We start from the raw sequence: 24,439 nt of genomic DNA, 5'->3' as shown, positions 1-24,439 counted from the left end.
GAATGAAATCTCAAGGTAAACAACGAAAGTCTTTCATAAGCGCTTCCAATATTCCAACAATGTTCGAAATATCCGTTATAGTCGATATTTATTCGAACGTGTCGGATAAAATTGAAACGATCACGAGGCCGACGGCGTAGCGTACGGTCGAAGGGGTGTGATTCGAGACTAGCCCATGTTTGTCGAGCAATCAAGCCCAATCATTAAGTTCATAGAAGCCCGACGGGATCGAACGTTACCGCGTTACACGTTGTGCGAATAAACTGGGCGTACGTGGCGATGATACGCTTTGTCGTATTTCTACGTGTGTACGAAGCTACATACGCATTTTTCTTCTGGCACGAATCTACCTACTCTTACATGGTAGATACGTACATATCTACGTATTTATATTTACGCGGGTGTATACGTGTACGGTTGCAGCGAACGGCTCGTGAACAGGAAGTCCAGCTAATCAGGGGTAGTGAGTGGCAAACAGGGGTGCGGTTATGCCTATCGGGGGTACATAAAGCGTTACACCAGGGATTCCGGGCGAATCGTCGAGCTGAAACGACGAATAAGTCGAACGGGAGGAGAATGAGGAGGAGGAAGAGGAGGAAGAGGAGGAAGAGAGGGAGGAGAGAACAGCTCGTTTATCCATCTAACGCTGCCCTATCCGCACTCTCCTCGTGATCGATAATTCAATTAGCCGTTGGCCTCTGATTAGTTCAGAAGAAAGAGGGTGTTCTAACCGACAGGAAGCGGATATATTTTCAACTCGTGCCTTTGCTCGTGTCCCGCGTTCTCGTCTCTCTCTCTCTCTCCCGCACAAACTCTTTTTCTCTTTCTGTTACCACTTAACGGAATTCATCCGTGCGTTCTCCCACTTCTTGCATCGCTTGTTCACCCAGATTAATTAAATTTCTTGTTCGTACCGCGGTCCATAATCGTGGAAAATATCAAACTCCGTACGACATTAGGCGGACGACATTGAAACAATTTTGTCGTTTCCAAACGGCGTCTCGTATACGTAGAACGGAGAGATGAGAGACTCAATGAATTTATAGATACGACTTGTTCGGTAAAAGATATTAAATATGAATATTATATAGATATACGTATGATATAAAAAATTTTTACTCTAAAGATAAGTTAATGGTAATCTATGGAACTTTGACTACGATGGATCGGATATGCGAAGTATAGACCAATAAACACTTCTCATCACTACATGCTCACCTTATTTAGGAACCTGAGAGCACTCGTAGACCGGAAGATGGCAGAGAAAACGATGAAGTGTCGAGAATAAGAGGACAATATAATAATAATAATAATAATAAATAATATTCTCGTAGCGTAAGTGGAAAACGATTGTTCTCTAAAAATGAGGAATTCTACGATAAATAACGCCAACTGCCATAACCTTTTAGGTTGGAAAAAAAGGGGCTCGGATATTATTATTCCAAGTACTTTTCTTCCCTGCTTTCCTTTACTCTTCCTTTTGCCCTTTTCCTCTTTTTTTTCTTCCGAAGAAGAAAGAAGAAGAGAAAAAGAAAAAGAGGTGGCGCGTTAGAACCGCGGACGATAATAATAAGGTCGGTAATTCGCAGCTTGACGAGCCCTTTACACCTTACTCGACCTTACTTTTCCAGCTTACCTTTTTATCGCATTCCGGATGTCTCCCCAGCGTACAAAGGATGTCCAATTAAAAAGCTAGCATCTGGACAAAGGAGGGTTCGAAGGGAGATAATCTAAGAACCTCGAGGAAAAAAAAAGGGGAAAACTGGCGCACTGATTGACGGGGCAGCTTGGAAAGTTATCGTATTCAGGAAGATTAGCATATTTTTAAGCGTACGTACCAACGTTCTTATGTTTTAACGTTATGATATGCGATAGTCCTACCGATAACTATCGTTTTGAGATTTTCATCCCAATTTAAAGAGACAAGAATGGTGCCGGTATTCTGCGTGCGGTATACTGCCGACGAGTATCCAACGAGTAATTTGCGAATCTGGTTGATTACACGCGGGAACGCAAAGAAGGAGGGAAATACGTGTGAACCGCTCGGCGTCAACGTAAAAACACTCGCGTTCGGCTAATTTAAACGGAATTGCCGGAATAAACGGAACTGCATGCATCCTGTCGCTCCAGATGTTTCCTAAGCGAATCGTGATTCGTCTATCGCTTCGTATAACCCCGCTCTCTAACTAATTACTCTTGCCGCCTACCGAGAACGAAGATCGTAATAAAAAGAAAATACGATCCATGCGCGAGAACGAATGGCATGATTATTATAATATTAGAGGCTATACGTTTTGCACATTTACTTCAATTATGCGCCCCCTATTGAATTTCTATAATTGAAAATATCGTAATTCGTAATACGTTTCTTTATTCCCGTTAGGAGGAAGAGGTAAAAGAAGAAAGATGAGAACGATCAAACTGTCGCGTCGATTCCGTTGCTCGAGCACGAGCGAGGCAACGGTCTATCTATACCGCTCTTCGGTCGGTCTATCCTAAAGCATCTAACGGTTTTCCGGTGGAATTCGAATTGGAGGCTTTTTGCGTGCTCATCAAACCGAGCGAAAAGCTGTTGGAAGCTCGAGCGAATACGCGACAAAAGCCCGTATAGAACGGCGCATGAGATGGCCAAGAAGGCGTAAGAAGCTCGTAGAGGCAACGTACTGGATTCTCTGTTAGCTATACGACGAGGTGATATTCTCGGGGCTTGAAATAGAGAAAGGAGATCGGGTGGGGAGCTTAATTAAAACGAGAAACGAGGCGCTCGGGGCTCACTTAGGTATCATCGGGCCGGTGCCTCGTATAACTGCGTGTTTCCATAATTCGGTGGAAAACCCGAGCAGACACGAGCCGAGTGGTGGTCAGTGGTGGCCGAACGTAAACCGTCCTCTGGAACTACCACTATGTACCCCGATGCCCACACCACCGATGGTTATTAACTGACCAGGATGAACGAGACACCAGGGACTCGGTTGGGTGAGCGTGGAAACGCGAACATAGAATACGCACCTTTTGCGAATCGTGTTGCCGAAAGGATTGATGGCAGGAGCACTCGGCCACACCATCCACTATCCGAACGAAACACGTTTTCAAACAGAGCGAATACTGCGAGCGAGGTTCTCGCTGTCCAAACAAGTAACCATGCTCGTCTGCCCTTCGAGCTCGATCGAATTATCGACGATGCATGCAAACGTATCGTCGGCTGTTTCCTCTCTTATACGTTATCTGCGTTATCTGTTAATTGGATGGAAATGAAATTCCAGGGAATTTGTTAATGAAACCTTGTCTTCTCTTTGCTCGTCGAACTGACAAAAAAAACAAAAAAAAAAAAAAAAACAAAAAAACAAAAAAAAAACAAAAGAAAAGAAGAAAAAGAAAAATCGAATATTCCATACGTTTGAGAATGATACGTTTGAGTAAGAAGGCGATGTAGACGTGTCATAATTACGCGGCGAGTTTGCGTTATATGGGAAAGAGATGGATATAGAGGAGATAGGGACGGGGAGAGGTTGGTAGATCGTAGGGAGCCCTTTGTCGTGCAGGCGGATGAAAGAAGAAGGAAAAGACAAAAAAAAAGGAAAAGAAAAAAACAGATCGAGTTGAGAGAAACCACCCCGAGCAAAGTCAACCGAGGATCTATCGTTCTCGGGGGAGTAACTGGATCGTGCAGGTCGGAGATAGAACGAGTAAAAGAGAAAGACCGAGAGAAAAAGGAGAAAAGATAGATAGATGGATGGATGGAGAGAGTTAGAAAGAGAAAAGAGAGAAGAAGAGGTGGAATTGAATCGAATTGGACCAACGGTGCTGGCGTGTTCGTTGGCAGTTCGTCCAAGGATATTTGTTCCGCATACATACGCGGACCGCGGCCAAAGGTCTTTGGAGACCTTCCTCTTGGATGTAATGGAAACAAAGGACGAAGAGCATAAAGCGACGGCGGCAGTGCTCGAACTAGGCACGTGGTGCATGCGAGTATCGAGGCCACGTGGAAAGTCATGCTTGTCTCAAGGGACTACGCGCGAACTTGAAGATGGGCGCGACCGCGCGTTCTCCCAGGGGACTCTCTGCTCCACACCCACTCTCCTAGCTAATTGTTTAAAATCTGATCGTATATAATCCACGGCTAATTAGATAGCATTCTGCTTGCTCGACTAAAACACACACACACACACGCGCGCGCGCGCGCGCACTCACACGTTCTTTCTATACGTGCTCGACAAGGTCGAACGTAACAGGAGGAAAGTCACGTAAAATCCATCAAGTGTATCCAGCGAGTGCGTGTGAGCGCGCGCGCGTGTGTCACTCGGATGATTATTACATACCTTCCTTCTATAGTTATTTTACAATATGATTGATGATCGTTACTCGAACGCACATTCTTTGTTTTGTATTTCTTGAAAACAAAAGAAAAAAAGAAAAAAGAAAAAAGTAATAATAAATTAAAAAAAAAAACATTGAAACTTATCTAGGTACATTTATGGGATGAAGAGATCCGAGCGAGACCCGACTATTCGAAGAAAATCATGAGAGTGCCGTTAATTACCGAATCGCGTGCAAATACTTGCGGGGACTTTTATCTCTGGTCACGTTGCCTTCGGAGGACCATTACCCTTGATTTATTTTCACATTTTTTTTTCATGCATACCTACCTACATAGATACGCGCTACGCATATAACAGGCGCCGATGAAGCTTCAACGATATCGTAGCATAGGGTGGCACAGAAGCGCGATGAAAATGGGATTGAAAACCACCAGACTAATCTCCTCTTCCCTCCCTACCCCCTTCCGCCCCCCTCTCACTCTCTCTCTCTCTCTCTCTCTCTCTCTCTCTCTCTCTCTCTCTCTCTCGCGCGCGCTTTTGCTCATAATATCCATATCCACGCCCACGGGTTCGCACGCACGCGTGTTTTGCCTCTCTACGAACAAATGCTGTGCGATTCTTCTCGACTATCGCCGTACTTTTCTCTACGAATGCATCGGGCTCCATTGCATTACTCGTGCACCAACACGCTTACATACGTGTACACATCTGAACGTATATTAAGTGCGGCTACATACTTGAAGGTGTGCGTGTTAGTCGCGCTCGGAAGCTTCTGCCATTTAAATAAATGTTTAATCTCGCCCACCTTCGGGTACTATGAAACTCTCTCCCTCTCTCTCTCGTCCTCAGCTCTTATCTCTTCAGCTCCCTTTGTCATCTTCCTTCCTGTTACCGCTTTTCCTATCTTTATCCACGAACGTTTCACGAACAGTCCAACCGATTCGGTATAAAACGAGATAGAGAAAGAACGTTTTTTTACTAAAGGACGCAAAAGAAAAGATTTTGCGAACGAGCGAGCACGCAAGATAGAAAGAGAGAGATAGGATAAGAGGAAAGAGCAAAGAGGGAAGAGAGAAAACGAGAGAAGAACGAGAGAAGAGATGTAGCAAGATCTCCCGCTTTCGAGGAGGCAAGTAAAAAACCAATCGAGTCTGTGCAGTGGCTGTGCGCCATACTCCTCTCTTACCCTGCGGACCATCCCAGACCAACCCCCGCAGCCATTTAACCTCTGCATTGCAAATGCCACCCCCTTTTTGCCGCGACCATTGGGTTGTATAAGGGTGCAGGGGGCACTGAGTTGAGCCGAGAATGTTATTTTAACGAAATATCTTTAACGTTGCCGAGAGGAGAGAGAGAGAGAGAGAGAGAGAGAGAGAGAGAGAGAGAGAGAGGGAAAATGGTAGGGAAAAATAGAGAAAGAGAAAGGGAGAGAGAGAGAGAGAGAGAAAGAGAGGCTGAATAGAGGAGAGAAAGAAGGAAGCCCTCCAGTCATTCTGGCAAGAGAGGAAAAGAGAGAGGAAAAGAGAGAGGTAGCTTGATACTACTGAAAGAGCGAGTAGAAAAGCGAGGTAGAGAAGAGAGAAGGGGAAGGTTGGTTCTCGGACGAGCTCGAAGCGAGAGATGAAAGGATACCTAGTTACGGGATGAGGGCACACCAGTTTAAAGGATTACCGGCCTGCCCATTATTCAAATGTATGCTAAACGCGCGGGGCGATGTGCGCGATAGCCTTATCAACCCTCTTACGAGCTATCCGCATCACACCGCATCGTCCGGCGTACGTGTATTTCACGGTGGTACGCCGCAATACCGATATACTGTTAGTTCAAATATAACAGGAAGATGCATAATCAGACAGTCTCTCTCTCTCTCTCTCTCTCTCTCTCTCTCTCTCTCTCTCTCTCTATCTATCTATCTATCTATCTATCTATCTATCTATCTATCTATCTATCTATATACCTATGAAAGAGTATCTATATTTTACCAATTCAAATACGTTAGATCTTTTTTCTCAATGTTAAGTTCTAAATCGTGTATATACATTTTTGACACTCTTTCAGAGTTGAAAGATTAACAAACAAATCATCGTATAAAACGAACTGAAAGCCGTCGGCGACATAGAAAAAAGTCGGTGTAGAACAGTTACAGATATGTATGTTTTACTTGCTCGTACGCATTTCAGTCGAAAAAAAAAAAGAAAATCGATTGAATGTTGACGCTGTCGCAAACAATAGCGGTTAATTATAAACGAGCTCGAGTAACACCGATGCCGTCTGCAACGTCGAAAGATATTTTTACATTTGTCAAGCGCGATACACGATTATTTTCATATGTATATGCATACTTCTCCTACAATGTTATCTGACAAACATATTTTCTTATCAGGTGCAAGGCCTTCAGATAAATAAAACAGTTGGCGTGTATTCACATTTTAACTTCGGTTTAACTTAATTTGGATAATTAAAGCAGTAAACGTCATGGTATGCGCTTACAAAATAATTGCATGTCACGAATCAACACGTAGATACTGAATTCAACACGAGCTTCAATTCGTTTCTAATTATAGCGACATTAATCGTATGTTGTATACCAACGATATTGCCATAAAGAATTCCCAATGTTCGACGAAGAACGGTCGAACGTTTTCGCGCAAAGTCCAAAGAACGATCCATCTTCTACGAAGGAGCAGAGACGTTAGTACAAACACAAAGTGGAAACCTAAGCGTTATTTACCACGATTCCAAGTTACTCCCGCTATTCGTTGTATTTTCTCGTATAGCTGTTACGTATAGTGGTATACATATTTCATTGTTCGAACGAAATCAACGTGGGAAGGAATCTTTACGCGAGCGCTAGTTGACGAAAAAAAAGGTGAGTAAAGAGCAAGCGAGCAAGGGAAGGAAAGAGAGTGAGAGAGAGAGAGAGAGAGAGAGAGAGAGAGAGAGAGAGAGAGAGAGCGGGGAGAGGTACTGCGGTGGGAAGAGGGAAAAAAAATGAGATCTGTCATTAAGCGGAGAACGATTTAATGAAGATGACCTCATACGCTCCGCGGCGGAGTTTATATGAGCATCTAAGCGGATTCTCACGTCAATCGCTGGCAGCGAGTCAAGTGGCGAGAATTGTCGGCAATTGTTTCCGAAATCCCGCGCAGATGCGCTCGCGCTCACGCTCGCGCGCGAATGGCGGCTGCGGAGACGTCGCGCACCGCACGCACTTGTTCGCGCATGCACGCAAACAACGCACACGAGAACGTTACTGCGGAAAGGGCAGCGCCGATCCTCATGTGTGAATCACTCGGCAAAATTACAGCAATTACGAGAGACCGGTCGCAAGTCAGCACACACTATCCGCGTACGTAGCCACTTCGTCGTTTCCCACGCCCTCTTTCATTCACGCTTCGCGCAAATCTTAAACGGCTATCGAGACCGGACAGCATCCTCCGTTCATTCTTTCTATCTATACGAGCTCGGTTTGATTCTACTGTACTTTTCTACTAACAAAATTCACAAGAATTTCCGGATAAACTTTTATTTTTTTAATTATCTTTCCATTTTCCAACTCGAAATGCCTATCTAACTTTTTATATATCGAATAATGGTATATCGTATTGTAAAGAGACGATCATCTCCTAATTTCTTCCTAGAAAATTCAAAAGCTGTTCGTTAAAATTCAATTTGTAGGACCGTGTCGCAGGTCCATAATCTCGTTAGGGTCACGTGTCCCTCTCAAAAAGATAGAGCAAGAGGGAGGGAGGGAGGGAGGGAGAGAGAGACAAGGATCAAGAAGTGTCTTGATGTATGTGCGAAAAAAATCAATTCGGATCCCTTAGTCCCACAGGAATTGTCATTTGACACTCCCTCCTCTTCCTCCTCCTTCTTCTCCTTTGAGAAAGAGAGAGAGAGAGAGAGAGAGAGAGAGGGTTGATATATTTGCACCCCAACGGTGATCGGTTGATTATGATTTCGCTAATCTTGACCGTGGCCCACGTTGCTTGGACCACCCTGACGTGATTGCCAAGCTCTAAAGCAAATAGATCCGCGCTATACCGCGCACCCTCCGTTTCACGGTGCATTTCACGAGTTATACTTACAATATCTCGATCCCGATTTGCCGAATATGTACTCGCTAACTTATACATTTGTTAAACGAGTGAAAATCATCGACATCATCGTGGACGATAATATTATTCTTCCTTTCATAAGCCCCAATGTTAAGACTTGACGAGTTCAACAACAGATACCAGTCATTGATGTTAATTTCAATGTGTAGATATATAAAATTGTGATTCTCTCCTTTGATAGTCCGATAAAAAAACGAATAAATTCCTTCGTTTATTTTCGATTTCCTTTTAATTAGAATTGTAGAGATCATAAAAGAAATGAAGAGAAAAAAGAAGCCACGATCAAAATGCTAATCACTTCGAATAAGGTGTAACTCCCTAGAAAAAAGAAAAAAGAAAGAAAAAAAGGAAAAAGAAAAAAAGAAAAAAGAGGAAGAAAGAAATTGGATGTAAGAGACTTAATATCACTTCGCGGCATGGTATTCGCTAAAGAGTATTACGAGGGATTACCCGGCGTAAAGTGACACCCTTGCCCCCGAAGCTACGTCGATGTGCACGCTGCGTAGTCTTAACAAAACACCGGGGGCTGGCGCGGCCTTCTGTAAATATTGTTACTACCACCCTGCCGGCAAATTTGCCAGCCATATGTCAGACCACCGATGTCCTTTTTGGCGTGCTCGCGCGTATTCGCGAATCGAGTTACGAGGGAGCTCCACTCAAAGGTCCTTTGACCGCTTAATCGAAGAAGAAATCGGACGATCACTTTTACGATGAAAATTTATTGATTTCTCTCTTTTCTTTTTCCTTTTTCTTTTTGTTTCTTTTTTTTCTTTTTTTTCTTTTTTTTTTGTTTATTTTCTTGAAAGTATTTCGAGAATCGTTTTTACTACCTATGTAATTTAAATGAAAAAAAAAAAAGAAAAAATGAAAAGATACTTATAAGTAAGTTATGTACCTTCTTTCTTATTTTCCGCGCGTTTGTGGTATTATTAAGCTAAAATCTATACGATAAGAGATGACTGAAGTGAAGTTAAAAGCTGATCTATACGCCTGATCTATATGTAATTGAAGAAAGCATTAAACGATGGTACTTAAAAATCTCTTGCAAAATCTGAAGAATAAAATACTTTGCTGAAGGCTCGACACGGTTCAACACTCGGTTATGGTAATCTATGAAAGCGGGATATAAAGCAATAAGCGACGGTACGGCGCGGCGGAGGGGTGAATCGTAAATTAGAAAGTGCAAGGTACCGTTCGTTCAAATTAGCATCGCTTTCAAGTTCCTTTCTAATCTCGGTAAATGGACAAATTGGTATTGAATGACGAGTAACGAACGAACGGACGGCTCAAGTGGGTTTTGCGGCCGCACGTAGGTCGCTTAGGAAAGTGAAGGAAGGGTGGAGAAAGAGAAGGTAGAGGAGAGAACCGGGCAGGACGATTAGGCGTACTGATACTCGAGTCGCAAGACTTATAGTAGTCGACACGTGGCAGGGATTACGCGCCCCTTTACACGACCAATTTCGGACGTCCGGCCAATAATGCTCCACTCAAAGGAGTGAATCTCAATTTGGCCGTTATCTTCTGTCTGTCGCGACAAACTCACATTCAGATTTATCCATACAAATAAAGATACGAACAAGTAAGAACGGAAGATATGCGCAAAGGTAAATGCAAATTCGCCATATACATGTAGCCAAGTACTTTGTCAGCGAATTACATAAGACGATCGATTATAGACGCAAATAAAAACGAAAGGGGGATGGTTTACAATGGGTCGGCAAATTGTCGGTCGGTCGGTTTGTAAGGTCTCCGCGACGAAGACCTTGCCTATGCCTACGTACGTGTATAGTATATCGTAGATATTCGTGATGTGGTTCATAGTACCGAGAACGAACAAGTGTGAAATCAGGTGCATCCATAATGCAAAGGGGTACCCCATAGATATAGCAACCCCCGATACGGTCGTTGCTCCGATTTCCTCGAACCCTCTTTCCCGTCACCGAAATCAATTAGTTACGCACCGAAACGGTGTTACATTTAATATCGATTCATCGAAAAACATAAACCATATGAAACTTCATCGTCGCTCTCTTTCTTCCATTGGCCCATAAAAGATATTCGTTTTGACATACACATCTATAAGCAATAATAAAAACAAACATAGAAAATGTACAAATAGGAATATTCTTTTACTATGATTTCCTTCGTTCCAGGCAAATAGAAATCCAATCCTTTTATATCACATTTATATCACGACGATGAAGGATGCGCAATCGACAGGAAACCAGGGATTCGAAGCAAAGTACAAAGTCGTCGTCGCCGTCGTCGTCGTCGCCGTCGTCGTCGCCGTCGTCGTCGCCGTCGTCGCATAGAAAAGGGATGGGGCAGGGCTCGCTTTAACTCCGTAAGAATTAAACCGAACCGTTGGAGGGTAGCTAAGGGTCGTAGCCTCCAGCGATTATACTAATAGTCGGGGCGTAGACAAGCTGATAGAAGAGGGTGGTAGGGATGGGAGTAGGAGGAGGAGGTAGAGGGCACGGTCGGGCTACTAATTGTTTTACATGCCGGCAACTTCGTTCGGAGGTTCAGACGATTCTCTTCTCTGCCTTAAGCCGTTTACTCCAATGAAAAGTCCAGTGAGCTTCAATATTCATGAGACTTAAATTAGAAACTCCGTTCTTCCGGGTGTAGCTAAAAGGGGGGGGGGAGGGGTGAGGGGGCGGGGGAAAGCAAAAAAAAAGAAAACAAAGCGTAAAAAACAACGAAACTTTTTTCCTTTTTGTTTCGCTTTTCCGACTCTAAGAACGTTTTCAAACTGAATGACGCTTGGCACGTAACTTTTGCCTACGACGAGATAACGACTTAGGTACTACGTACGTACTAAGATCTTGAACGTTCAGGGTCGTCCGTCAGGGTCGTGTCGTTGGAAGATATTTCAAAGGACGATGTTTAACGAGCACGATGGACGTGCCAGGAAAAAAAATGCTCGCGACATCGTACGACATACACGAATGGCCAAACCGGAACGACGGCGTACTCCCCGATGCGGAAGAAAACCCGGAGGCGTAAGAGCGAACAATGGGCTCTCTTCTGGCAGGTTGATCCTCGTTGAGTAATGTTGAAATCTGGGGCGTTCCTGGGAAAGGACACCTGATCTCCAACTCCCTTCCATCATTGCCGCTGGACCCTCTCGAACGAGTAGCTACCGTTTGCATTTCGAATCGAAACGGCAAGAATAATAATGTTCGATGTACGATTATCGCAATGAGATTCCGTCGATGAGATCGATCATTTACATTGTTTATTACTGCGGTACGAGCAAAGTATGTATTGAAAACGATAGTTCGTTAAGAATGCCTACTCGTTATGCATTACCATTCACTTTACACAACTGTGTTTTCTCTTTCATTTATCATTCTTGAGTTCATAATTGGCGCGTAACACAATAAAGATTGACCTAACCATCTCTTATACGCCGAAATATCTTGCGCGATTATATAGAAACGAACGGAGATCCTAGGCGCGTCTTAAGAAAAATGAAGATCCTTCTCCTCCTGAAGATCATCAATCAACGCGAGAAAGAAGAAATTCCTTTTGTCGAACATAAAGAAGCAACCATTGCTAGTAAGTATACTTACTTAAGGCTACTTAAGAGTCACGTCTCTCTTTAAGTTAATTGAACGGAGAACGAACGAAGAAACAAACGATCGAAGAAACGAAAAAAATGAGAAATGCTCGTTATTAATTAACGCCCATGCAAGCCCATTCCCGTTTGCGTACGCGCGTTTCATACGTTCTAAGGAACACGAATAAGAAGCCGAATGAAATCATCCAGCGGATCATAAAATCTATTAACCGTAGCAGCTGGCCGTACCCTGGGATTTTCCTTGTGGTTGGAAAGAAAGTGGCTATCCATACGTGCCGTCATCTAGAAAATAACGAAACTTTATACGCACGTGGTATTACGAACGAAAAACATTTCATATTGTAAATACAAATTCTGATCGCGAAGCAATGGCATCACGATAGGGCGAGATAAGTCCTAAAACGGTCTACCTATACTTTGGTATTACTCTCTTACTACTGTCACGCGAACTACATACATACCTAGGAGGCGATCGTCTAAGGCGGAGAAAAATAGCCAAAAATATGATAGTTCCGATAGGTAAGCGTTTCCCATGGAACGGAAAGTCGTTCGGGGATGGGCGATGGGCATGGGCCGTCAGGTAATGGAAGATGTGATAATTTAGTATGCACGGTGGAGTTTATTTGAATTTTATTGGTGGCCTCCGATGTCACGTGATGCCATGGCGCAGGAGTGGTGGCCATGCCACAGGGGGTCCCTCTTTTCGCTTTATCGGATCGGGGGGAGAGACGACGCTCCTCCCGTTTTCCCGTTTCCCCGAGGGGACACTTCCGTCCGACCAATATCGTTTCTCTCGCTCTTTCTCCTTCTCAAGACCTCCGCTCTTCTTCTCCTCCTTCACGATTCTCTCGCTCTTTCTCCTGGGCCACTTCCAATATCTTTCTAAATTCTCCAAGCCAGCCATGAATAAACTATTTCCCGACTTTGAATATCTTAGCGTTTTACGCGGAAATGGGACCACCATCGGAGGGATCGGCAGCAAAAAAGAAGAGAACGAGAAAAAGAGGGAGGGAGAGAGAGGGAGAGAGAGAGAGAGAGAGAACGAGAGGATGATATCGATTTGATCGACGCTTCTCGTGAACGAGATAACGGCGACCACGGGGATACTCTTCAAACTTTTTGTAAAATAGTATATACCTATATATACTTTCATGTGTGCAATAAGAGCCCCATATACGAAGAAAGAATTCCTTCGTTCTTTCTCTCTCCCTCTCCCTCTCCCTCTCTCTTTCTCGTATTTTCTTTCTTTATTATTACTACGAACCGAGCTGAAATGTTTCTCACTTCGTTCGCTGAGATTCTATGAAGCTATTTGGCCCCTATCAACGAGGAGAGATAACTCGAAACGAGATGAGCGTATATATGAATCATAGAAAGATAGACTCTTTGAATGGATGATTCAACTTGGTGAGTTATACGTAATTCTCGAATGATTCGACGAAATGAATAATCTCTATGAAATAATCGAAGTTTGCGCTTCGTCGTGACATTTTTATCAAATTTAATGGAAAATCTTCCGAAATAATCGTCGCCGATAACGATGGCGATTAATTTTTATGACGACGACGACGACGACGACGACGACGACGACGACGACGACGATGAAATCAGACAGTCAACGTAATGAGTAGCGTCTTCTGCCACACAATTCATCGGATGTCGCGAAAGGTGCGAGGAAGGGTGCTAGCGAAGGACCGTCGAGGTTATTAATATTCAAAACGAGGAGTCGGAGCTGAAGCAGGAGCAGGAACCCAAGAGCAGAGCAGTGCCGAGTGACAAATACCTCACGCCCCGTCTCAACCCCGGAACGGCTCGAGTCTGTAATTAACGCTAATCTCCAGGTCGTTTCTACGACATCGTACCACCCACTTCGTCTTTGCCATCGTGCGTCTTTGTACTTACCAAAGAACTGACGACGGTAGCTTAAATGGACTCTCCGTTAGTCGATCCTTTCCTCGAACGTTCACGGACGTTAACGTTCCTGTCCTGTCGAACTTTCAATTGCGTTTAACGTTCTGCACTCGGCGTTACTCTCCATTTATCATTCAATAGTATGTGCAAACTCATATTAATTTCTTATTGTTATTCATTATTTTTCTATATTCATTATTTTCTCTGACATTCATTAGCGCATGCTTATAGGAAAATATTGAATTCGATTCAGATGTAAATTTGTAAACGATAAATGAAAAATCGTTAAAACACGTCCGATCGTTAATTAATTACCCTTCTCTCTGCCAATTGCTTGGCGGATTTAAGAAAAAAAAAAAAAAAAAAAAAAAAAAAAAGAAGGAAAAAGAAAGAAAAGGAAAAAGACGAAATAAATAAATATATAAATAAAAAGAAAAAATGTATGCACGGTTAGCAAGGTTAATCATAATACTTCGAGGTTTTTGAATATTTTTGCAAATATTATTATATAATTATTGCTACTTGATTCGTTTGTACGATGTACAAATTGTTCGTTGTACATTTGAATTCGCAAAATTAATGCCCAAATATGGTTACGTTTACATTATAATCGGGATTAAAATTTCTTTGTAAAACGTACTCGACGAGCGTCGAAATGAATTAACTCTGAACGAGCATGACCAATCGAGTCATAGCTCTTGGTACGATTCCGACGTATTTCTTTGGTACGAGGGTGTAGAAAAGAAACTCGGAAAGATCTCTTACGGAGGTCAAAGAACGAAGATTCTTTCATCCACATCACCGTGGTATGGACAGGGACGGTGGTTGTGCGCCTCGGTTGGCACATGGTGAACTAAAATAGCGAACCAGCCGACCGCGAATATCCTTGATTAAATGCAAAAAAAAAGAAGATACATGGAGCGACGGTAGTCTTGCTCGTTGCCTTGTGGCTGCGCGTGCTTTTTTCGATCGAGTTTGAGCGTAGAATTGGATTAGCCGGCTATCTATCGCCCGCTCTCTCTCTCTCTCTCTCTCTCTCTCTCTCTCGCTCGCTTTTTAGCTCTCAATTCCTCCTTCTACCTCTTCTCCACTTTCTTTCCTTCTCCTCTCATAATTTTCGCTCTAATTCGGATAGGAAGACGCTAACGATAGTTTAGAAATCTTCGATTTAATCCAGTTGCAAATAAGTCATTGATCGACATGAAATTCATCGACACGTGATAAATACGTGCAAGATGTTCGCTTGTGTCATTCTGTTATGAATGACAGAAAGGTTCTTACAAATATCTGATAATATTCTCCTGTTTATGAAAAGAGGCGGCTGACGCGAAGGAGGGTGGAAGGAGGATGAAAGGAGGGAGGATCGAGCATTATGAGAGAAAAGGGGTTGTTGTTCGAAGGGCAAAAGCCTGATAATCGCCGTGGATGACGCCGTTCGAAACAATGCGCTCGACGTCGCGCTACTCCAGCACGAGCCTCAGGACGAAGCGGGGGTTGATGTCAGAGCGGAGTGATGTATGGTCAGACAGAGCACGGGAAACGCCACGTGCCCCGCCACCTACCATACAAACTCTCCCATAAGTACAATATTAGGGTGCGACTCGCTACATTCGCCAACGCACTACTGCCGTATGCAATTGGATTCCTTTGGATGTCGACGCGTCTATCCTTCTCTATTTTTCCCTTGTTTTCTCCCGTTCATCGTAAACCGTTGAAAGCCGAGCAAAAGCGATCGATGATATCGCTGTTGATAGCGAATGTACTCTCATAATTCACATACCGAGGCATACGGTATGCCTACGGTAAGTATACCGTAGTAAACAATGGTCAACGGGAGATTCACCCTTTCGACATATTTATTGCTCTATACGATTAAATATTTACTTCTTACTCGATTAAAATCTCCGTAGATATCTTATTATTGTTATCTTCCGTATAAACTTTAACATACGCATAGACAGCGATTCCTATTAGATTCGATAAGGTCAAAAGATATTATTGCTATGTAGAATCATTTTGTTCATTCGTCGAACAAATTAATGGAAGAAGATCGTTATATTTTTCTTTTGGTTTTCGAAAAGATCGACTTTTGTTAAAAAAAAAATGTGCGCGAGAAATTGAATATGGTAAAGAAAACATTTACATTTGCTACTTATTAACACTTATCGTCGTACGATTTATGTCGTACGAAACTTCAATTACCCGACGTTGATAATTCATTTATATCGATAAATAGGATTACGTCGTTATCGATATCAAACCAAACAAAGTGCACTTGAATGCGTGTTATGCAATTCAACCGCTTTTTTTCGTTTAAATTGGCGCTACTGCAAGTTCAAAAGGTACATTCTCACTCGCTTGGTGAAGTATCATTTAATATATTAAAACATGGCGATTGTACGATATCTCTGGCCCTTGAATATTTTCCTATTAACGCTAATATTATGCGGTAATGGTGCTAAATCCTACCACGCCGTGGTAGTAATCCATGGGGTACTTACAGGTAGTGATAGCATGGAGCTTATCAGTAACAGGATAGAAGAGGTAAGTTGTACGAAAGAATAATATAAAGATTATCCAGATGTCGCTATTATATTACCTTGGTAATATAATACTACAATAATGGGTTAATAGCTATGAACGCGGCGAACAGGTATTTTTGACCCATTGTCCAATGTTTGAAAATCTTTCAACGGAACTTTTATGATGATACAATAATAATTTTGATTTTTAATTAAAGTCTTCAAATTATCCTCATAGATGCATCCTGGAAGTCAGGTTTATAATACCGTTAGGTATGCTGGTTGGGAAAGCTTACAACCTATGTGGCGTCAAGTAGAGGAAATAGGAATGGATGTTATATCTATAGGTGCAGCTTTTCCCGAAGGAATAAATTTGATAGGCTATAGTCAGGGAGGTTTACTTGCCAGAGCCATTTTACAAAGATTTCCTGAACATAATGTAAGGAATTTTATTTCCTTAAGTTCGCCTCAAGCAGGACAGTACGGAAGTAAGGCAGATGATATTATTCCATATATATTCAAGAAAAAATATTTTTGCGATATTAATCGATTCAATGTATCCTCTCATAGCCCGTTTCCTGCATTTGTTCTTTCCAAATTTGGTATGCGAAACGGCCTATGAATTGTTTTATTCCAAAGTTGGACAACTCACAAGCGTTGGAAATTATTGGAATGATCCGCACCATCAGGTTTCTTTCTTCTCTTTACTTTTCAACTTGAGTGCATTCTACATGCATTATGTCTAATCAAAATTATTACCATTATCTTAGGAGTTATACTTTAAATACAGTAAATTTTTACCATACGTGAATAATGAGAAAGCCAATAAAACGGTCTTCAAATCGGGCCTAGCAAAGTTAAACCGTATGATACTGATTGGTGGTCCTGACGATGGTGTCATTAGTCCGTGGCAAAGCAGTCAATTTGGATACTACGATAAGAATGAAACGGTTTTAGAATTGCGCGATAGATCTATTTATCAGGACGATCTCATTGGTCTGAAAATTCTAGATGAACAGGGAAAATTGGATATTATTACTGTGCCAGGAGTACCTCATTACGGATGGCACAAAAATATATCAATAGTAGATGAATTTCTGTTGCCATATTTAGATTAAAGAAAATGATCTCGAATGAAGTTGAATTAATAAACGATAAGTTATATAATCAATTATATTATTATAGCTAGTAAATAATAAGCTATCAAATCATTCATATGATATATTTCCCAAAGAACTAATTAAACTTTTTTAAGTTTATATTTATCAATATCGAAGTAAAGCGATCCTGAATTGAAACTAATCCAAGAGAATTTACAATTATCTTTAAGTAAATGGTGCAATACATTTCACCGCGACTGACGTTCATGCGTAATATATACATACGTACGTGCGTGCATACATACATACATGTATGTATGTCCTACATACATACACACGTGTGTGTGTATATATATATATATATATACACACACACACACACACACACACACACACACACACACACACACACACATCGCGCACATTTATACAACGTTTTACTACAAATAAAAGCTCCTACTTTTTATATATCTCTGGCATATTATAAAACGTAATGATCAAAATGGAAGATGTGAGTTTATGATATCTCAAGCAATTTGTTAAAGCTCGCATGTTCTTGACAATTCTGAACTTTTTCTTTTTCTTTTATAAATATATATACTTTGATAAATATGTTTATGTACAAAGCTATGAAATAATAAAAGTTTATGATTATTGTAACTATCAGAAATTTACATTTATCATCTTTGCGCTTAACATAATAACTTTATTCTGGTTTCTATACATTTGTTTCTTTTCAAATCTTTTCCTCTACCATCCATTTATAAATCTATACATATTGTTATACGAAAAGTAATAAAAATAGCCTCAATGCCCCTAACAAAGAGTATCACATAGGTTTGGCATTATATCGCAGCTTATTTGAATTTTTTATTATGCGTGAAACGAGTAATAAGATCAAGAGCCCAACGAGGTTGATCATAAGGGACCATATGGCCTGCATTTCGCACAAGAACTTCGGTTAAATTATCGACAGACTTTGTATAACCAGCCAACTCGTCTTGAACCCACCATTGTTTACGACCGACAATTTTATATTTCTTTGCGCCAGGCCATTTCAAATTTTGCAAATAATTAACAGTGAGCGGATATGCTACAATAATATCAAGTTGACCATTATAAATAAGTACCCTATAATGTTGTACCAAATCTGATATCAATACAGCTAAAGACTGCATGATATCTCCTTTCAAATGATCTTCAACGTTTTTAGTTTCAAGATTAAAGGAACAATTGCCTACATGTATCGCACGCCTAACGTCCTCCCTTTGCACCCACTCTGACATCCATTGGGATTCGTTAGTATCTTTTGTCCGTAAATAATTAAAGTAATAATTAAAACCAGTTATATTCGTAAAGAGAGACGGAGAACTGTAATCACCGAAGACCAATGTGTTAAACAATTCAAAAGCATCTACATATTTCTTTTGCTCGATTAAATTGCATGCTTTCTTCTCGTATTGTTGAAACAAGTTCTTCCCATTTAAATCTATTATACCGAGTTGATATAAGTAATCGCTATATAAAAGTTGGTGTTCCGGATCTGTAAATCCATTTCCTATCGCCAAACCCTTTAAATTTATTTTAGTTTCCGCCTTAATATTATAATCTTTGATGGCATGAGAAACGGCAGGTACATATTTGCCGCCATATGATTCCCCAGTAACAAAAAAATCATTCTTCTGAAGCTCTGGGAAAAGTTTAAAGAACTGTACTAAAGCGTTATGAACGTCCCTTCCAACTTGAGTTTCATTACTGGCATAACCTTTATCGTTTTTAGTAAAACTATATCCAGTCCCAACCGGATTGTCAATGTAAATTAAGCTATGAGAAATACTCCAGGAATATTTACGCGGTGCGAGCGTTATGTTCGAAGTAACGAAAAATGGTCCATTCTCCATGAATAGACCAAATAAGGATGTTGCTCCTGGACCACCTTGTAACCACAATACCACTGGTGCATCCTTTGGATTATGCTGAACGATAAAAAATAATGAAAATTAAAGGACATTGTTTTTCTTTTCGGTTTTACTATTGTCAATTGTTTAACTCACCTCTGCGGGGAAGAACCAGAAGAATAAATTAGAATTGTATTCCTTATTCACTGTAAAGTATCCGGAGTAACTGCTAACCGCACCTATCTCCTTGTGCTCAACAATAGCTTTCTTTCGAGCCTCGTCGATCCTTCCAGTTTCAATAAGTGGTGTTAGAAAAAGAGCCTCGCCTACGTCTACATTTTTATTAAGAACATAGTTCTTCAATTTTGGATAAACGTTTGTAAATCCATGGGTGTCCACTGTTACGAATGCAAAGAAGACAAAGAAACGTAATAGCTTGGTCATTATTTCGGCTCGTTCGGCTTTTTACAAATATACGGGCGTTCGTTCGCGTAACAAGAACTTTACGGAATAATTCCCGATTCTTTTCCGATTTATCTCTTACTACGTATTAAATCTAAATACATATTTTTTTTCGTATTTACATACTTCCTAATTTGGAACGTATACGTATATCCTCGCTCCCTCTATGTTTTCGTCATTTAAATATAGAATTAAAGGAGCCCTCGATATTTACAATCGATTGCCGATATGCTGTTATTGTCGGCGATATATTTGAATTTTAATGTGCGAACCCGACGATCCTACCTCGACGATCGTAATGGCGTCGATGCATTTTCCTCAAAAATATCCATGCGTATTTTAACAACCCTTTAATATCCTATTGTAGCGCGTTTCAACGTGAAGATATGATCAATCCAGAAAAAAGATGTTCTCATCAAGTGTTGTGGCATTTTCTCATGTATACGATACGAGAGGGCGCTAATAATAAAAATACATTCGTCGTGACAGTCCGCCGCGTAGAAGGAACCTTTGCACATCGAGTAATAATTGTGACATATTTATTTAACTATGCCAGTTTTTTAATCAGACTGTCAGTCTAAGCAACTATGGCTGTGGTCTCGAGAGAAGTCAAAAAAATGATTTCTTTTTTCTTCCTCGTCTCCTTTGTCGTCTCTCACTTCGTTATCGTTTCCTTCACACGTGTGCGTTTGCTGGCGCCGAGGCGTGTTAGTTATGTATCTTACCGGAGGAGGCGTAACAGTCGCAACGAGGTTGCCACAATATTTTAATAGTTTATCACGCGCAGTCGTAAGAAAGAGAAAAAAGAAATGGAGGCGTATATATGTAATATCTGCTCGAGCGCGTACATTTTGCTTCTCTGAAATATCAAAGTGGCGAAACTCGCGCGTATTGTTGCAGCGACAGCTGACGTTACGTATATATATATATATATATATAAAAAAAAAGAAAGAAGTACTTTTTTTTTTTTTTCTTTTTTTTCTTTTAACTTTCAACCAAATTGTATCGATACGAATAACCTATATTTCTTCACCAAGGTGAGTATACGAGAGCACCTATACATGACGAAAATGAAGTTTTATTTCTCGTTGATTGGAAAAGAATTTACTTTACGAACAGTCTCAAAACTTTCTGTAGTAAAGAATAGTAGTAAGTGTATATTGATTTTCAAAAGTCATTACGTTGCGACCAACGCCAGATGACGGTATAGCCCGTTTTTATACGTTCATGAAGTTGTGCGTTTTATAATTTTGCAATAATTGTTGGTAGTAAGAGATACAAAATATATTTGCCCGTTTTGCGATAACGCAAAGTTTAAATTCTGTTAAAGTTAGGTTAGGAAATATTAGCGATCGGCAATATTTTATGATCGTAAAGGAAGAATACGCGTAAAGTATCGAGTTTTCGATTAAATATTATATATGTATATATATATGTATGTATGTATGTATATATATATATATATATATATATATATATATATATATATGTATGTAGAGATGGATGACAAGGATCCTACAAGTGTTATAAAAATGATTAAGGACCTTCGATCTGGATCAGAAGCTTATCGCCGGAATAGTGGAGTTTCCGTACGTCTTTCGGGTACAGCGTATAATCCACCGATGTTTAATAATAGCGATGCATGCAGTATTTCACCGAAACGTCAAAAACTGGATGATACAGCTGTCGTTAATCCCGTTATTCCGAATAAAAGCGAGAATGATCCTGTGCCTGGTAGTTCATGGGAATGGAGAAGATTGAAAGGAGAAGTAATTGTTATTAATTATTATATACGTCATATAATTATAATTATATATTAGATAAATTTAGATTTCAATAAATATTGAAACATTGTTATTAGAATCTGTCTATCTCTACAGGTAGTTTCTTTAAAAACAAGATTGTCGCATCAAGAGGCGGCAGTTCAGCAACTTCATAAAATACGAAGGCAAATGGAAGAGGTATTTGAAAAAGAAAAAAGCCTTTTAGAAATGCAAGTAGAACAAGAAAAGCAGACGATTAAGCAATTGGAGGTGAGATTAGACGTTGCCAGAAGAACCATTCAAGAAGCACGCGAAGCACAGGCCGTATCAGAGAAAGAATTATTTCAGGTAAAGTCTAAAGTTTAGGATTAAGTCGTTGTTCTTTTCAAATATAATCACAATATATGCTGCCTCTATCTCTTTCTATACTTTTTTTCAACGATTAGGTAAAAGTAAATTTAGAACAAAAAACTGTAACGCTATTGAATGAAAATGCAAAACTTTTGGAGAATCTTAGAAACGCGCCTGCACAAGAGAAAACTACTGCTCCGCCAAAAGACGACATGGCCCAAGCGGATGCTCAATTAAAGTTACAAGCTGCCGAAGATAGAATAGTTCAATTGGAAGAAAAATTGAAGGAATGTAGGGCGTCTCAGAAGGATTATGAGTTGCAAAATGTAGAACTTCAAAACTTGAAGATTAAAATGGAGAAGCTGGAGTCGGAGAAGGCACTCTGGGAGGAGGGTAAACAATTAGTTGCAAGAGCAGCAAAAGCGAGCGAACTGGAAAAAGAATTGAATATAGCTAGGGATACGATAACAGTTTTAAGGGAATCGGTTAGAGGAAAATTACTTTTAGAGGAACAAATGGCTAGTATAACTAAAAGGTATCGATCTTGAACAAATGTTGGCTTGTTAATTTTATTGAAAACTCATGTATCTTCCCTTTAATACATTTTTCTAATCTTACCTTACAGGCTAGAGCATACCGAGAAAATTGAGCAGCAAGTTGCGATGCTTGAAACGAAACGATCCGAATTATTGCTTCGCCTTTCGGAATACGAATCTATAGGGATCAATGGTGGACCATCTACGTTAAAACGTGAATTAAATCGACTTCAACAAGCAGAAGCAGTTTTAATGGCAGAAGAAGGTCAGCTGAAGTCCAAGCTGGATGCGGTACAAAGGGAGTGTCAAAATTTGTCTAAGAATTATGAGCAGGCTAAACAATTGGCCGTAGACGTGACATCGTCGAAAGAAAAATTGAACAAGTTAGTTACCAGATTACAAAAGAAAATGATGCTTGTCACAAGAGAAAGAGACAGTTACAGGCAGCAATTGGATTTGTATGAAAAAGAAATGACCGTCGACAGTAGCAATGCTATGCTTGAAAGAGTTCCTGCATTAGAACGTACTATAGAAGGATACAGGTATTCGAGATAATATAATACGATCCATAGAACGCCTATGGGAATAGGAGTAAATAAAATAATATATTAATTTTATGTTTAATTAAGGGACTTGATTGCCAAGTTAGAAGCGGATCTGGAATCTGTAGAAGGTAATAATCAAAAGGAGGAATGCAACGAGTTAAGAGAGGAGATCGTAAGGTTAAAAGGAGAAATAGAACATCGAGCTTTGAAAGGTGATTTTAACAGTAACGCCAGGGTATTACACTTTACCATGAATCCTGCTGCAATAGCGGAACAGCAAGCCGAGGAAAAGCAAAAGGCCTTATTACGTGAGCTTGAAGAACTTAGAGGTAAGGTCGCTGCAGGCGGTGCAGGAACGGTAGTGTCTCCGTTACAAATACAAGGTAATAAGTTATTCTATTATCAATTATCAATCCACATTAAACGTATACGTGTCACTTAATATGTAAATATTGTCTTATTTAGAAATTGCTGAACTCAAGCAAACTAATGAGATAAAGATAGCTCGTCTCAAAGAAGCCTTTAAAGCGTCTTCTCAAGAATACAGGCAAGCGTGTTATCGATTATTTGGTTGGAGAGTCGACAGGACACAAGAGGGACGTTACAAATTGTCCAGTCAATACGCCGAATCGCCAGATGATTTTCTCTTCTTTCACGTTGGCGAGGAAGGGGTTGATCTAATGGAAACTGCTTTCTCCGCGACTCTTGGCACTTTGATCGAGCGTCATTTACAGAGACAACACAGCGTTCCCATGTTCCTCAACGCAGTGCAATCGGAACTCTTTTCTCAGCAAACGATGACAAATGTCATGAATTAATTTTATTTATATCATAATCTTAATTTACTTAATACATAAATACTTATTGTATAAACACTCATTTCATTTTTATGGATTTCAAGTATATTCCAACACTTTGTGTAATACTTTATAAATGGATCCTCACCATAAATGCGAATTAATAACTTTTCATTCTATTACATCCAAATGGCTTTATGATGACAATAAAGTTGAATTGGTGTATTTACGAGATAAGTGGAACACGTCAAAGTTTTCCCATATCCAAGATAATAATTGATCTGAGATAAGAGAACACTTCAAAATTATTCATCCGTTCTTAGAGTTAATTTAAATTATATGCTCTATGTGTCAACATGGAAACTTATTCTTTCTAATCGTGAAAGCTTATAAATAATTTTTTAGAATTATTTCAACAGTTTTTAAACTACAATAAACTAATAATTGAACAATAATACAATCAATACATACATTATGAAGATCGAACCGCGCGAGAAGCATGAAATAATTTCAATTTAAAATCTTAATACT

General features: G+C 40.4%; 3 protein-coding genes across 5 annotated transcripts; 2 read left to right on the top strand and 1 right to left on the bottom strand.

Moving 5' to 3' along the window:
• The first annotated feature begins 16,262 nt into the window (after positions 1-16,262).
• Positions 16,263-18,219, top strand: LOC124426616 (lysosomal thioesterase PPT2 homolog). Its single transcript, XM_046968520.1, has 4 exons — positions 16,263-16,478; positions 16,695-16,944; positions 17,027-17,145; positions 17,227-18,219. Exons 1-4 carry the CDS (start codon positions 16,323-16,325, stop codon positions 17,572-17,574), a joined length of 873 nt encoding a protein of 290 aa, XP_046824476.1. The 5' UTR covers positions 16,263-16,322; the 3' UTR covers positions 17,575-18,219.
• Positions 18,220-18,241: 22 nt separating this feature from the next.
• Positions 18,242-20,067, bottom strand: LOC124426615 (venom serine carboxypeptidase). Its single transcript, XM_046968519.1, has 2 exons — positions 19,611-20,067; positions 18,242-19,532 (listed from the first exon to the last, which is right to left on the bottom strand). The coding sequence occupies exons 1-2, from the start codon at positions 19,896-19,898 to the stop codon at positions 18,414-18,416; spliced, it is 1,407 nt and encodes a 468-aa protein (XP_046824475.1). The 5' UTR covers positions 19,899-20,067; the 3' UTR covers positions 18,242-18,413.
• Positions 20,068-20,715: 648 nt separating this feature from the next.
• LOC124426613 (mitotic spindle assembly checkpoint protein MAD1) lies at positions 20,716-24,145 on the top strand. Of its 3 annotated transcripts, none has more exons than XM_046968516.1 (7): positions 20,716-20,953; positions 21,414-21,685; positions 21,797-22,027; positions 22,126-22,565; positions 22,656-23,108; positions 23,196-23,494; positions 23,577-24,145. In XM_046968516.1, exons 2-7 carry the CDS (start codon positions 21,416-21,418, stop codon positions 23,927-23,929), a joined length of 2,046 nt encoding a protein of 681 aa, XP_046824472.1. In that variant the 5' UTR covers positions 20,716-20,953; positions 21,414-21,415; the 3' UTR covers positions 23,930-24,145. The 3 variants fall into 3 exon arrangements, with proteins under 3 accessions (XP_046824472.1, XP_046824474.1, XP_046824473.1); XM_046968518.1 differs by having other exon boundaries at positions 20,718-20,953; positions 21,458-21,685; XM_046968517.1 differs by lacking the exon at positions 20,716-20,953 and adding an exon at positions 21,106-21,304.
• Positions 24,146-24,439: the final 294 nt, after the last annotated feature.

The sequence above is a fragment of the Vespa crabro genome, chromosome 9 (assembly GCF_910589235.1).
Source record: "Vespa crabro chromosome 9, iyVesCrab1.2, whole genome shotgun sequence".
Classification (NCBI taxonomy): Eukaryota; Metazoa; Arthropoda; class Insecta; order Hymenoptera; family Vespidae; genus Vespa; species Vespa crabro.
This window is presented reverse-complemented; position numbering and strand designations above follow the sequence as displayed.